Source organism: Carassius gibelio, chromosome B3 (assembly GCF_023724105.1).
Source record: "Carassius gibelio isolate Cgi1373 ecotype wild population from Czech Republic chromosome B3, carGib1.2-hapl.c, whole genome shotgun sequence".
NCBI classification, from domain to species: Eukaryota; Metazoa; Chordata; class Actinopteri; order Cypriniformes; family Cyprinidae; genus Carassius; species Carassius gibelio.
Window position 1 is genome coordinate 49,068,129 of NC_068398.1, and position 16,597 is coordinate 49,084,725.

The 16,597-nt window shown below is 37.8% G+C and overlaps 1 protein-coding gene across 3 annotated transcripts in view; it reads left to right on the forward strand.

The window, feature by feature from the left end:
• The window catches only part of LOC127952380 (integrin alpha-L-like), a 158,900-nt gene that overhangs the window by 103,325 nt on the left and 38,978 nt on the right, over window positions 1-16,597 (forward strand). The window contains exon 10 of one of the 3 annotated variants that reach the window (XM_052550784.1): window positions 11,108-11,172. The exons of the other annotated variants lie outside the window; for them this stretch is intronic. Coding sequence (XP_052406744.1) covers window positions 11,108-11,172 — 65 coding nt within the window. The remainder of the gene's footprint in view (window positions 1-11,107; window positions 11,173-16,597) is intronic. 3 annotated transcript variants of the gene reach the window in all.

Sequence of the window (16,597 nt, forward strand, 5' to 3'; positions counted from 1 at the left end):
CTTGTGCAATGTTCGATTTCAATTTATGAAGCGGGTCAAATTGACCCTAATTGGATTCAATACAATTCCTCAAAAATCACACTATGAAAAAAAAAACAAAGATTCAGGTACAAACTGTAAACTTTTATTATCAACATTTGTCAAATATTTGAAAATAAACAGTATGCTGACTTGTTTTGCATATACATTTTTTTTTCTTAGAACATAATAACTGAACAATTACATGTAGCTGTATAATGAATATATTTTCTTTTCTTTAGTTGGCTGTTTTGTAACTTCATTTCATAAAGTCTAGAAGTTACTTCCGACATGATGAGCACACAGCAAGTGTGTGCCTTTGGCATATGAATTTCTCGCACTTCACACATATGGTGCTGGTTTTGCTGTCGCGCTTGAATGGGCACACCTCACATCTCTTCCATTTTTTCCTATCATCTGTGTTCACTCCTTTGTTTTATGTGGGTATGACTCCAGATGCACGTTTCTGCCCTCCATGTTCAGAATCTCTCTGGGTAGCTCAGGTTTGTCATTTGAAATTTGCCATTAATTTTGAACACCATGATTTAGCTTTCTGAAGTGTGTTTGGTTAGGGTTAGAGCACTTTTAGATACACTTACACTATAGAACTGGAGTTGATGCCCTGACATACATGAAATAAATGTTTTTATTTTGTTTCTGTACAGTTTCTTTTGAATAGCTGCCTATGAGGGTCAAATTAACCCGCTAACATCACAAACGTAATAGTAATTTTGCTTGTATATGTCAAAAAACACCAGCATGTTGAAACTTTGCATGCATGTCCATGATGATAAATGAGAAAAAGTCACAAAATATCAAGAAAAGGAAAAAGGTTTAAATATTATTTCAGGTAGCTTGAAAAAATAAATGATAGGGAATTTTTACCATCTGTGGCTGACAAAATATTTTTCTGTATTGAAATAAGTGTGGAAATCCTCATTTTTTAGCTTCATAAAGAAGTAAAAAAAATAAATAAATAAAGAAATGTTACTATTTTGGGTCAGTACAGTGGCCTTAAGAGTGTTAAAATATGCGGGTGAAATTGACCGGCAAACATCACAAACGTAATAGTAATTTTGTTTGCATATGTCAAAAAACCTCAGCATGTTGAAACTTTACATGCAAAGCTAGTCAGTAAAGGAAATATAACTCAGAGAGCAGATTCTAAATGAGTTCATTGATTCAGGTCAAACAATGATTTCATTAAAACATAATCGTCATCACCCAATGACTTTTGCTCTTGGCTTGTCTGTCTCTTATAATTCTCCTATACCAGCCAAACAAAATGTAAAATTTAAAAGAGTCTAGGGTCAAGATCCCAACTAAAGCAAACACTGACCACTATAATGGTGACACACAAATTGTTATTTTCTCGTTTGGTTATTCTGCTTGTTAATATCAGGTGTCTTCAAAAATGGTCAATCATGAATCGGTTAATCACCTAATTATCTCATTAACTTCAACGCTGCTTCAGTGTTACTTTTAACACTGCTTCAGAGTTTATATGAGTCCACACTCAGTGTTAACACTGGAGATTTGCTGTGTATATTATAAAAAATAAAAATAAGGTACAGGTAGCCTCTGATTGTGGTTTAATATGTACAAGATAAACCTGACAGGGTTATACATAGCATGTAAAACCATGAAGGAGGAGTGCTGGCACTGACCTGAAGCTCTGAGGAATCTGAGCAATCTCATCACAAACAGACCAGCAGCAGCAGAATGGAGACGCACATCTGGATTATCTTCATGTGGGGTGAGAGATTTCTCCATAAGATACAAATCATCCATTAGTAAATAATGTTTAAAATAATTTGTGTTCATCTAGACGTTTTCTTACATTTACATTAAGTTAGAGCGGGGCTGAACGGCTTGTGTTCTGCAGCCAGAGCTTACTGAACTGTTTCGTAATGCTGCTGTTTGTGTGTTATCCTGACTATGATCAGTGTCAAACAAACACTGCGCATCCCGGCCTTTGTGTGAGTAATGCAGCTGTTCTGTTATTAAACCGTTCACTTCAGCTGGAGAGATTCTAGCTCTCAAATTCACTTGTGAAATCTCTTTCAGTTTTGTCATCACTCAGAACAGAACAGTTTATTCATGCACTGGGTCTCTCTCTTGCAGCATGTTGATGATTGTGATTGTTTCATTCGTTTAATATCAGACTGCAGATGAATGATGCTGATGTCTGTCTGTGCACATCTCTAGATAGACAGACTGACTGATTCTCTGAAACCAGAATGAATTTCTAGGCTGGTTTGTTTAGCTTAGCAGATGTCAAAAAAACTACAACAGACAGTCCAGACTGCAGAGAAGATTATCGGCTAAGGTTTTAGTTTAGGGAACACTGAAAACCCATTCATTACTAACTCTTAATTAGTGAATTGTGTTCTCTAAAGGTTTTCTGAGTATTGTTGCTCCTGCTCGCCCTTCAGGAACTGAACACACCCAGAATAAGAAAAGAGGTCAGGGCTGCCTCACGAGCGGGGCTTTTCCTCTTTGATCGGCTTCCGGACACTGAGAACCAGAACAGCCAAAAACAAAAGTTTCTTTCCTCAAACCATCAACCTCACCAACAGCTACATGCCCTCGTTTTCTCCTCATTGTGTGAATGAACACCATCTGCAAAACCAAACTCAGTGTTAATATTTAATAAAACACTACACTTCTTATTCCCTCAAAGGACTCTAAAAAGATGCTGGGTTAAATATAACCCAGCACTGGGTTAAAAAGGGACCAACCCAGCAGTTGGGTTGTTCTGACCCAGCGGTTGGGTTATTTTGAACAGAGGTGGGTAGTCCAGGGGCCAAAGAGTAAAAGTCCTGACATTTTTTTTGCTCCACTCAGGAACTCAGCAGCTGATTTAGCCTGGGGAAGGAACCAAATCATTCCTTCCGAGTCACAAACGGGCCTCGTTGTGAATCGTTAGAAATTTTCCGGTTCTGGTTCCACCTAATGGTTCCGGTTCTGATTCCGGTTCCATTAAAATCATTAAACAATTATTAAGAATTAGTGGTAAGGAAAAATGCACAATACTCAACTACTCAATGCTCAATACTGTTTTATTACTTACTGTCAACTTAATTGAAAGGTTGGCAATGTCAAACTGCAACATACATTACAGTGTACAGATCTTCATAAGCAGGGTGGGGTATTTTTAGAAATGTTCTGGTTCAGCTTCTGGTTTCATTTAAATGAACTATGTTTTTTACTATTTTACCTTCACTGAATGTAGCGTTGCTGGAAGGGGGTAAGTAATGTTGAGTAATGCTAGTCCATCAATCAGCATGTGTTTCAAAGTTGATGTTTTTTACATTATCAATAACGTTTCGCTTTTCAAGCAGGAATAAGCTTGTTGGCCAAATAGTCCCTTGAGGGCTGAGACACTTGTTAATTTCCCTTAATTAATGAAATATAAACCGTTAGACTTATAAACATGTATACACACTCTCCATAAAGTCACTATGTTACAAATAATAATGCAGTCAGGAGATGGTGTGATGCAATGAGTGGTTTCCACATTTTTAAACATTTTTAAATGCATTAAAATAAATATTATCTATCACTTTGTTTATCACTCTTGAAATGACCTGTACACTAAATAATCTAACCCTCATACTTGCATAACAATAGCAGTCTATTTATTTAGTGGTCCAAGTTGAAGCCAGTATGTATATTAATGACAATATGGGACAAATATAATGTCATTTAGTGGCGGCAGGTGCTGCGGGCTGCTGTTAGATGTACAGTCAGACAAAACGATGTGCACAGTTTCTCTTTGTTAACACACCCAATTCAGATAATCAGCTCATTAGAAATTAACTCCGTGCATGAACAGTGTTCCAATTGTTCATTGCTCCCTACTGCCTGAGCAGGGGAAATCTGTTGAAGTTTACCTCACATCGAAACATTCATTCACTGATTTGTGCTGTGCAGCGTCTTTAAACATGGACAACTGTGACATACCTCTGTAAATCAATACAATTTAAATTCAGGTCTTGTACACTTCAATGCACTTTGATTGGAACATATAGCTATGTACACTTCGAACTGGAATCATGGCTGAATATCCTGTGATCTCAACTTCGCAGGCCACTTATGTTCGAATAGAACAAATGTCTGAAGCGCAGACATTTGTGCAGAGCAGTGGGGCGCGAGGACTGCAATTGAGAACCGCTGCTTTATGGGAAACCAGAACACCGGCGCAAGGCTGCTTACAGCGCTTGGTCACGTGTTGCACCAGAACTGTTTTCGGACAGAGTTAAGTTAAACTTGTACATATCAATCAGTGGTACTATTTAGAGATCAGTGATGCGCACACGCTTTAGACACTTTGTTTTTACTCCGTCCATGTAATAAATGCACATCCTTGAATAAGCCATGTTGTAAGCGTTTTCATCCCGTAAGAAAACCATTTGCCTAAAGGAAAACGCTTAATATGGCGTAATGCATTAGTGTGTTTTAAAAAGTCTAAACGAAATTTTTAACAAAGCATTCTATTTACAGACAAGTAGGCTATGGGAGGCAAATGCTTAATGCGTAGGCTAATTAAATGCATTTCATTCATATTCTAGGCTCATATCTGCTGGTCTCTGAATGGAATGGTTTATTAATTTGTTAACTGAATCTTTTTAAAACACTATTTTAATCCATTTAAGCCATGTACTTTCACGTTGAGCGTTTTAGAGTTTGATCAGAGTGATTCATTTGTGAAAAGGACTGGTCCAGAAGATTAAACCTCATGTACCTACACCTATGAAAGATTATCAAACCAATCAGAGTAATTGGCGTGGAGAGACCGGATATAAGCCGGAGCACGACAGAGAGAGAGACAAGCTGGGACCTCGTGGGCGATACTGGGAGTGACAACGACCAGAAGTCTGAGTTATTTGAGTAGTATTGTGCAAGGGCACGCTGATCGCACTTGATGCGCATTATTGTTTATTGTTTTATAATTAAAATGAGAGTCCATCAAGCCGACCCATCTTCTTCCTTCTTTATAATAACCGTGTCAAATCTCATCACAATATATATAGTGAATTAATAAAATAATAATACACATAAAAAAAACAAAAAAAAAACTACTGTACTATTTGGACACACTCAAACATCAAGAACCAGTATACGAATCTCAACAATGGTGATGATCAACAGAATGCTTCATGATGCAATGCATGCTGGGTTCATGTCTGAAAGCCTGAGCTGATATAGCTTTTATTTTTTTCTTCAATATTGACACATTAAGGAGGCATTTGCTTAATAGACTATAGAAATGTTTGCTGTGAAACAAACTACTTTGAATTATTAAAAGAGTCAAGAGACTAATTAAACGCACACAAGACGCCACCATGATGTTGATTGTTAACAGCAGATGTTCATCACTAATGTGCAATCATCATTTAATTAATCACTTAATTATCTCATTAACTTTAACTCTTTGAGGACTTGCGATTTGACTTCAGACTCATTTGTGACTTGAAAGGAATGACTTTGCTCATTAGTGGAGCAAAAATATGTCAGGACTTTTAGGGGGCTTTCACACTGGCAGTTTAGTGTGGAACGGGGCACGGTTTGCATGAAAAATCGCTAATGTGAACGCTGTCATCGGACCCTGGTGCGCACTGGGGTACCGAACCAGAGACTATCTGGAGAAGGTGGTCTGAGTTCAGTTGCTCTCGAACTGTGGTGCCGTTCTCCTGAATGTGCAAGCAACACAGACTCAGGTGCGCACTTGTTCAGGAAGTAAAGTATCCTGCCCATGTGTAACACTGTGGATATCATTGTTTCCTCAAACAAGAGAGAGCCGCGGTTGATTCCACACAATCCTCAAAGTCAAAATTAAATAAATTAAAATTAAATAATTACAAATTAATTACTATGCTGTGCATAATAGCACCAAAATAACGAAAAAAATTACTATGCTCAGTCGCGTTGTGTCCTCCATGCGTTTTCCGTGTGCGTTTGCGATGACGTAAGGTGACTGCAAACACACCTGGGTTTGATAAAACTATTGAGTGTGAAAGCAGACCAATGCTACGGGCGGCGCCGGGAACAATCAGGCTCGGACCACAGCAAACGAGTCCAGTGTAAAAGCCCTCTTATATTCTTTGGCCCTCGGACTACCCTCCTCTGGTCAAAATAACCCAACTGCTGGGTTATATTTATGAGGTTATTTATCAAACAGAGATTTTAGTTTGAGTCTCCTGCTTCTCACACTTGTCTCCTGAGAAAAAAATCTAACACTCTCCGAATGATCTCCTTTAAAGCTTTAGAAGACATTTCATCTTCATAATCATCATCATCATCATCATCATCACACTAGTGCTCAGACTTTTCTCCTACATTTTTCTCTCACATTTGTCTCCTCTTTATTTTCAGAGGTGATCTCAACAACTTTACAAAGTGTACACCAAGTCAAGTGCTTGACATCTAATAAATGATGTAAAAACAACCCATAAAATCTGAGTTTAAGCCTGTATTAAGATGTGAAATTATGCAGAAATAAAGTTATGTTACTCACTTATGTTACTGTCAATTGACACACAGTAAGAGAATAGAGCTGTACAGGTTACAATGCACAACATCTGTTGTTAGAAACAGAAATGTACCCAATGACTTTATCAAAACTGACTCACAGAATTCTTAAAATCACAATAAATGTCTTATGAATTAATCTTTCACTAATTGGATTATTAACACATCATATGATCGAACTGTTTGAGCTTGTATTGAGACATTTGGCTTGGTGCACACTTTGTAAAATGGTTGACACAGTCTTCTGTCTTTCTGTCACTGTCTTCGGTGAGTGTTGTGTTTCTTTGGTGCCATGTGCTTTGTCCTGTCTCTTTTCTTACCCCGCCTATCTTGTTACCTCATTATTGTTTCAGTTGCTACACCCGTGCTTCTCCCTTGCTCCCGGACTCGTTTACCTTAACTCCGCACACCTGTCTCTCAATCACACACACAGCTGTTGCTCATTGTCATGGACTATATATTCTCGTCTCACACACCACTCTGTCTGGCTGTATTATTCGTTGTTTGTCTATGCTGTGGTTCCTGGTTTTGTGTCTTCATGTCGGCTGCATCCACTTCCCAGTGTTTTGTTTGTTTTGTTTATAAATAATAATACTGTGCTGTTACAACTTTATTAATTCTCAATAAGAGCTTCTCTAGATGTCCATAGAAATAGAGGTTTTTAAATGTTATATTTTCATTTGAAATCACCATCACGGAGAGCAGTGTATCCTTTTATAGTTGTCTTTGAAAAGAAAAACGTAGCTTTGGAGCTGCTGTGACGCTGTACAAATGCTTGCAGTGTGAAAACCGTGTCCGCCTTGGCTCCTGCTCTTGTTACTCTGTCTGGTTTTGGATTAGCCTTTAGGCTGTGATTTTTGCCCTGTTGTTATTGTCTGGACTGATAACCTGTGTATATGATTTGGGATTACCCATTGTCTTTGGATCTTCTACCATTGTGTCACTGTGCGGTTCATGACGGCTGCATACTGTACACATTGCTGGGTAATGAAGAGAAACTTAGTGTTAGCTTTAAACTGTTACTAGATTAAATATTGACATCGAGGCTCAACTGCTCCTCAGACAGCTTGAGTTTGAGTCTGACTGAAGGTACCTTCCGGTGAGTCAATAAAGAGATCTCCCATGTTCCTCACACCACATTCTCAAGACCAGAAATAATCATTTAGAAGAAATCTCACAAGCGTCTCCTGATGTCTCAACAGTCTCTCTCTTGTTTCTCCAGCGTCTCTTTCAGAGGCCTTGAACATCGACACTGAACATCCACTGAGATTTAACGGCACGCCGGAAGATTTCTTTGGTTACAGCGTTTATCAGACTGAGTTTGGAAACAGGAAGCAGTGAGTCAGACACACATTGGTTGTTAGGGTGTTCTGTGTGGTTGCTAGGTGTTTCCTGATGGTCTTGAATGTCTGATTGGTTGTGTTTCTCAGGATCATTGTTGGAGCTCCTTTGGAAGGAAACTCAACAGGGGAGATGTACAGCTGCACAGCAGATCTGCAGTCCTGCAAACGGCTGCAGCGTCCAGGTATCAGCATCACAGCCATCTCTCAGTGACTGCTCTGGACTTTCACTGCTTTACAGGTGCTGGTCACATAAGTAGAATAGCATCAAAAAGTTGATTTATTTCACTAATTCCATTCAAAAAGTGAAACTTATTTATTGTATTCATTCATTACACACAGACCAGTGGTCTCAAACTCAATTCCTGGAGGGCCACAGCTCTGTAGAGTTTAGCTCCAAATCACACCTGCTTGGAAGTTTCTAGTAATCCTGAAGACCTTGATTAGCTGGATCAGGTGTGTTTGATTAGGGTTGGAGCAAAACTGTGCAGAGCTGTGGCCCTCCAGGAATTGAGTTTGAGACCAATGACACAGACTAAGGGTGTACTCACACTAGGCACGGTTGCCATGAACCGGGCCCGAGTACGATTGTCCCCCCTCCCCACTCCCCCTCTGGCCTGCACTCACATATAGGGTTTCAGCATTCGTGCCGGAGCACGCTTACGTCATTATGGTGCAATGGTTTCGGGATAAACAGGAAGAGCGGTGCTCTCTGAACACAATGGAGTGCATCGCTCTCTTTTCTTTGTGGATAATTTTGTGTCGTTTGGTCCACAGCCCTCTCACAGCCTGTTGTTAAACAGATGTATCGCCTTAGTGGCGTGAAAATTTTCACGTAATCGTGCTGCTCGTATGAGGATGTTTGCAGCTGAGGTGCCAGCTGAAGTGCAGCAAGGACTTTGCAGTTTTTAATTTTTATGCGTTTTGCACCTCTGCCGTAGATCAACAACGCACTCGGGCACGGTTCAAACTGGCTAGTGTGAGTACACCCTAATATATTTCAAATGTTTATTTCCTTTAATTTTGAGGATTATAACGGACAACTAAGGAAAATCCCAAATTCAGTATCTCCGGAAATTACTTAAGACCAATAGAAAGAAAGGATTTTTAGAAATCTTGGCCAAATGAAAAGTATGAGCATGTACAGCACTCAATACTCAGTTGGGGCTCCTTTTGTCTGAATTACTGCAGCAATGCGGCGTGGCATACAGAACTAAACTGAGAGACAATTTAAAGGCTTTCCAGGTGTTTTGAGTTAATAAGCTGATGAGTGTGGCACACGTTGTCTTCAATATTGAACCTTTTCACAATATTCAAATTTTCTGAGATACTGAATTTGGGATTTTCCTTAGTTGTCAGTTATGATTATCAAAATTAAAAGAAATAAACATTTGAAATGTATATTATATTCAGTCATTACACACAGAATGATACAAGTTTTACTTTTTGAATAGAATTAGAGAAATAAATCTACTTTTTGATGATATTCTAATTATATGACCAGCACATGTATACTGAGCCTCTCCCTCTCTCTCCCTCTCTCTCCCTCTCTCTCTCTCTCTCTCTCTCTCTGGGGTTTGACAGGTTCAGAGAGCGTCCGCTTCTTCGGCATGTCTGCTGCTGTGTCTTCTGCTGCTCTCACTGTAAGTTCAGAGTCTCTGACAGTCAGACCTCCTTCATGAGATGCTAATGATATGTGTCTCTTTCTCAGAGCTGCAGTCCGTATGTTCCTCATGAGTGTGATGAAAACTCGTATCTGAACAGTGTTTGTTATCAGTTCAACAGCAGCTTACAGATCGTCTCTAACTTCACCGCTGCTTACCAAGGTCTGAAGAGTCTCACACAATCCAAGGCGTCATTCAGTTTAACCATCTCAGACTCTAACACTGTAAACCCTGTGTTGCTTTATTTCATTTCTATCTATTAGATCTATTAGTTGATAACTGAATTAAAGATTAAATACATGATATTATGTTATACTTGTTATATTAGAAGTAACAGCAGAGTTTGTGTATGTTGTGGTGTTTCTGCAGAATGCACCAATAGAGAAGTCAATCTGGTGTTTCTCTTTGATGGATCCAGCAGTTTCAAAACCCACGAGTTTGAAATGAACAAAAATTTTATTAAAGAAGTTATGAGAAAACTTTCTAACTCATCCATAAAGGTAAAATAATACATCAGCTAATAATGTGAAATACCACCAAAAACCTGATCACTAACCAGCAGAATCAGCATGTGAATGTCCATATTATAAACATGTGTAATGAGGTGTGAACATTACGTCTAATGATGATAATGTTGTTGTTGTTTGTTGTCAGTTTGCTGCTGCTCAGTTTTCAACAGATGTACGAACTGTGTTTGACTTCAACGATTATCAGAACGGCTCCGCTGAAGAAAAACTCATGAGAGAGAAACACATGAAATCTCTTTCAAACACACATAAAGGAATCAACTACATTCTGTGAGTGAAATCTTCATATGATTATGAGCATTTACTGAATTAAACTTGAAGAGTTTTTAATTGTTGCCATCAAAAAAATTTTTTTATATATATTTCTCTGTCAAATACTGTTGCTGAAGTTGTACTTTTGTCATCCTTTAAATTAAAAGTAAAAAAAAATAATAATAATTGGCATGCAGACACATTGACCCTGAGGCTGAAATCTGTTCATATGTCATGATTTATGATTTATTATGTCATCAGAAAGAATCTGCTGAATAGCGTGTCGTCTGGAGCCGATCCCTACGCTCAGAAAGTTCTGGTGATCATCACAGATGGAGATCCCAGTGATAACGATGATGATTATATCCTCAAGAGATGTGATGAGCAGAATATCCTCCGTTACGTCATCGGGGTGCGTTTCTCTAAAGTTCGAGCATGTCATTTATTCTGTATGTTCAGATAGTTTGGTGATTTTGTGTCTCTAGTCACACAGAAATGACAGACCTCACACTGTTTTTCAGGTGGGAAATTTTGATTTAACTTATCTCTCTCAGATGGCATCAGAACCAAAACAGAACAACACATTATTCATTCAAAACTACACTCGACTCGAAGGAATCCTTGACAACCTGCAAGAAAAGATCCACAATATTGAAGGTACGATGTCCATGTACAGAAAATGGACAGTAAATAAAAGTTTTAAATAGAAGCAGCTAATGAAGAGTCCACAGATGATTGTAAGATTTGTTCTTTTGTGTTTCGGGGTTGATAGAAGCTCACAGAAGAAGTAGACAGAGAGATTTATCACAGAGTGGATTCAGTGTCGTCTACCAGGAGGTGAGAGATATGAATGATATAAAGTACATTTTAACTATTTATTTTTTTGTTGATTCAAGATCTCCAGAGCTATAGTTTGTGAGCCTCTGGCGGTTCTTGAGGGAACTGCAGGGGGTTTGTGAGAACTGTGAACATGAATTTGCTGTTTGCAGTCGTGAAACGCCAGTTTCAGCAGCAGTTCTCTCCACAGTTTTGAAAATGCTAAGAAAGTGGCTTTTGTTGAGTTAAAACCATGAACCATGAGCCAGTTGAAAATCAGTACAAATACGTGAGGATTCAAATCATTTGAGATATTATAGGATGATATAAAAGAGGCACTTATGGTTGCTCAGAAGAACATTGATGCTAATCAGCTCAGCAACATCAGACCGAGTTGTACATTCAAAAGACGAAAGGTGATAACACTGAGTTGGGTGACCGATTTCTGCTGGTCAACAAAGGTGAACGTGGGAAGAGAAAACTGGCAGACAGGTGGGAGTCCATGCCCAAGGTAGTTGCGCTGAACCCACTGTCACATTTACCGCATACATAGCACCAAAACAGATCAGGATAAAACTGTTCACCACACCTTGCTGTTACAAGCAAATTTCCTTCCACTTGAGTTTGAAGAACCTGAATCATCTGAGGATAGTGGTGGATGGCAGTAAAAGTGTGTCAATGGATGTTGTTGGTCCTGCATCTGATTTGTGTTCTTTGTCTGAGCATGTCGTCAGTTGGGTGGAAAAGACCGCAGTTACTGACGACCCTCAGCAGAGGTTGTCCTGCAGATCCGAAAGTGTTGAATCATTGAACAGAGTCCCTGAGTCAACCGGACAGGAACAATTTGGTTCAAGGAATGATTGTACCAAGGAGAAAAGCAGTGTAAGCAGTCCAGATGAAGAATTCTTGCGGTTCTGTTTCTGAAATAGTCTGATGGAGAACATGGCTCAATATATCAAAACTCCTGAAACCAGTTGATGGGGTTGTGAGATACTTATTGAGATGAGAATGTATTGTATTACAACATTTGTTTTTGTCATTTTGAGTTCTAGAATACAGCACACATGAGTCAATGTATTACAGTTTGTTGTTGTTCCAGATCAGAGATGAAGTTTCATCAGAGATGAATGGTTTGACTGGTATGTATAATTAACTGACAATTTAAATAGCTTTCTTTACTTTCCTATATAGTATTCTATATATATATATATATATATATATATATATATATATATATATATATATACAGTATTGTTCAAAATAATAGCAGTACAATGTGACTAACCAGAATAATCAAGGTTTTTCGTATATTTTTTTATTGCTACGTGGCAAACAAGTTACCAGTAGGTTCAGTAGATTCTCAGAAAACAAATGAGACCCAGCATTCATGATATGCACGCTCTTAAGGCTGTGCAATTGGGCAATTAGTTGAATTAGTTGAAAGGGGTGTGTTCAAAAAAATAGCAGTGTGGCATTCAATCACTGAGGTCATCAATTTTGTGAAGAAACAGGTGTGAATCAGGTGGCCCCTATTTAAGGATGAAGCCAACACTTGTTGAACATGCATTTGAAAGCTGAGGAAAATGGGTCGTTCAAGACATTGTTCAGAAGAACAGCGTACTTTGATTAAAAAGTTGATTAGAGAGGGGAAAACCTATAAAGAGGTGCAAAAAATGATAGGCTGTTCAGCTAAAATGATCTCCAATGCCTTAAAATGGAGAGCAAAACCAGAGAGACGTGGAAGAAAACGGAAGACAACCATCAAAATGGATAGAAGAATAACCAGAATGGCAAAGGCTCAGCCAATGATCACCTCCAGGATGATCAAAGACAGTCTGGAGTTACCTGTAAGTACTGTGACAGTTAGAAGACGTCTGTGTGAAACTAATCTATTTTCAAGAATCCCCCGCAAAGTCCCTCTGTTAAAAAAAAGGCATGTGCAGAAGAGGTTACAATTTGCCAAAGAACACATCAACTGGCCTAAAGAGAAATGGAGGAACATTTTGTGGACTGATGAGAGTAAAATTGTTCTTTTTGGGTCCAAGGGCCACAGGCAGTTTGTGAGACGACCCCCAAACTCTGAATTCAAGCCACAGTACACAGTGAAGACAGTGAAGCATGGAGGTGCAAGCATCATGATATGGGCATGTTTCTCCTACTATGGTGTTGGGCCTATTTATCGCATACCAGGGATCATGGATCAGTTTGCACATGTTAAAATACTTGAAGAGGTCATGTTGCCCTATGCTGAAGAGGACATGCCCTTGAAATGGTTGTTTCAACAAGACAATGACCCAAAACACACTAGTAAACGGGCAAAGTCTTGGTTCCAAACCAACAAAATTAATGTTATGGAGTGGCCAGCCCAATCTCCAGACCTTAATCCAATTGAGAACTTGTGGGGTGATATCAAAAATGCTGTTTCTGAAGCAAAACCAAGAAATGTGAATGAATTGTGGAATGTTGTTAAAGAATCATGGAGTGGAATAACAGCTGAGAGGTGCCACAAGTTGGTTGACTCCATGCCACACAGATGTCAAGCAGTTTTAAAAAACTGTGGTCATACAACTAAATATTAGTTTAGTGATTCACAGGATTGCTAAATCCCAGAAAAAAAAATGTTTGTACAAAATAGTTTTGAGTTTGTACAGTCAAAGGTAGACACTGCTATTTTTTTGAACACACCCCTTTCAACTAATTGCCCAATTGCACAGCCTTAAGAGCGTGCATATCATGAATGCTGGGTCTTGTTTGTTTTCTGAGAATCTACTGAACCTACTGGTAACTTGTTTGCCACGTAGCAATAAAAAAATATACTAAAAACCTTGATTATTCTGCTTAGTCACATTGTACTGCTATTATTTTGAACAATACTGTATATATATGCTCTTCAGGGACGTGCACAGACATTTTGAGGGGCAGGGGCTCAAGTGAAATAAAGGGCACTTCTCATAATTACGTATTTTTTTTTCTTTTTTTAAAACAAAAAAGGTACACATATTAACGCAACACTGACTTCCTTTTAAAAAAAATAATTTAAAAAGTGAATTAATTTTATCTTCCTCAAACTCTAATTTTCAAAAGATGTCTACAAAATAATCAGTTCACACAGAAACCCTGGTCTCCTTAGTATTCACTAGGTTTATAGAGCAGCGAAGGAAACCATCCCACAATGTGCATGTTTTGAAAATATTTTCTATGCTACTAGCTTCAAGTATATATTTAGAATAACCAAAATAACTGCATCATGCAGAGGGGTGTGTTTTACTAATAATTTGTTTATTTTTTTAGACAAGGCACTACATCATCACCATCATCAAATAAAACCTTCAAAATCCACATTTAGATGGAGTTTGTTTTAAACCTACTACACTCAAAAAATATTCTGTGGCTTAGTAAATATTTAACTTAATAAAATCTCTGAAAATCTTACTTGATTGTTTGAATTAAACTTACCAAAATAGTTGAGTAAAAATGTAATAAAATTAAATAAAAGCCAATGTCATGTACTGTATGTATTTGTGGTTGTATGGAATACTATTTAGGTTTAGAGGAAATAAAAAAAAAAAGTTCATAAATAAAAAGTTAATTTATAAATATTGTTATTTTTAATGTTTAATGTTAACTTATTTCTACTCAGTTTTATTTATTCATGTACAGATGCAGTTACTCAGATTTACTACATCTTTTAGAGTGTAGCCTATCCTCCATCTGTTTGCATCTGTAGATTTCTTCTAGATTCACCAATTTAGATTTCTAAATTTCAGGGGGAAAGACTCTTGATGTAAGTCATTAACTAACGGGGTTGGGGGTCAATGAGCGCTTCAGAACTCCTGTCCTGATGTTTAGATATACTATTCTTCAATAAATATATTTGTTTGACAGGGAAGCTGTGCGCAAAAAGGAATATATATTATTTTTTCAAAAAAAAAAAAAATGCACCCCAGAAAAAAGGGCACTTTCTCTCCAGGAATAAAAAGGGCAGGTGCTCAAATAGGCATTGAGGCTATTTAAGTGTTGGCTATGTATTGGCTATGACTAGATGGAAAATGCTAGCCCTCTCTCTCAGGCGACGTCCCATGTCTCAGTCAGTGAGTCAGTCAGACATCAAATAAATAAAATATGAGCCTTTATAGACATAGTGTTTAGAAGTACTTATTCAAACAACAAGATATTTATTTACCCTTTGCAAAACTTTGTTCAGCTCAGCTGTTGTCTACTGTGCGGCTGCTGTGGAACTTCAGTTGATTTTTTTTTATTTTTATTAATTACTTATTTAAATATCACATTACAAAATATCAGAATAACAATAAAATAAACCAGAAAGAAAAGGAACACAAAGAACAGCCAGGGGAGAAAAAATACAATTAAGTTCTGAATAAAAATAGTTAATATATAATAATAAAAATAATAATGATAATGATAAATAAAAATATGAATATAAATGAATAAGTAAACAAACAGAGAAATACAATGAAAATTGATACATTTTACAGGGGAATTTTGAAAAGGACAAAACAAGTTAGTGTTTTCTTTGGCTTAGTATTTTCTGATGCTGAAAGCATTTCAAAATATTGTTGCAGCTCTCTAAAGGAACTTCAGTTGATTCAATGAATAGAGCTTGGGAAACTACGTCACTGCGCATTGCATTCTGGGTAGTTGCGGCCATTTTTGGGGACACGCTTTTCGGTAAAAGTGAAAGTGAAAGTGACATGACAAACAGATCAAGTGTAAGATTACATATAAAGAAAAACTCAACAAGGAAGAAAAGATACGGTATTCAGAAAAAAATCAAGACAATCAACGAACTCAATCTGCACGAACACAAAGAGCGGTCGGATGATCTTAAAGAGCTGCTGCTCGTAACTTTCCCCAATGTGTTTTCTAACCTTGTTTGTAGTGTCAGAGCGTACACCTCTGATCAGTTTAAAAATGATACATTTACAAATGGATGGGTGCAGAACCTACACGTTTTCCGCGTCAACGAGCGAGTTACACGGCCCCTTTACTTTTTAATATGCGTTATTGTAAACTGTACAAATTAACCTCAGTGCCTTATGATGCACAAATAAAGAGATACAGAATTGATCAATTTTGCCGTTTATTACTGTAACAAGGTGGTATGCAATATGCATAACACTGATAATGCAGGAGATGTGGTTCATGCATAGGTAACATTTAATGTAACGTTAAGTCTGTCAAATTGATTAATCACATCCAAAAAAAAGTTGTTTATATAACGTACATTTCTGTATATCTTTATATATATAAATGCACATACATACGTGTGTATATATCAGACCAAAGGGACAATCCTTCTTTTCCTTCTTACTGCTGCTGACCAAGCTATGTGACGCCGCTTTGTTAACTCGGAGACCTGAGATCAAGGTGCGGTTTTCCAGCGGGAAAGCTGAAAAATCGCACTCCATTCAAATTATTTTTCCAT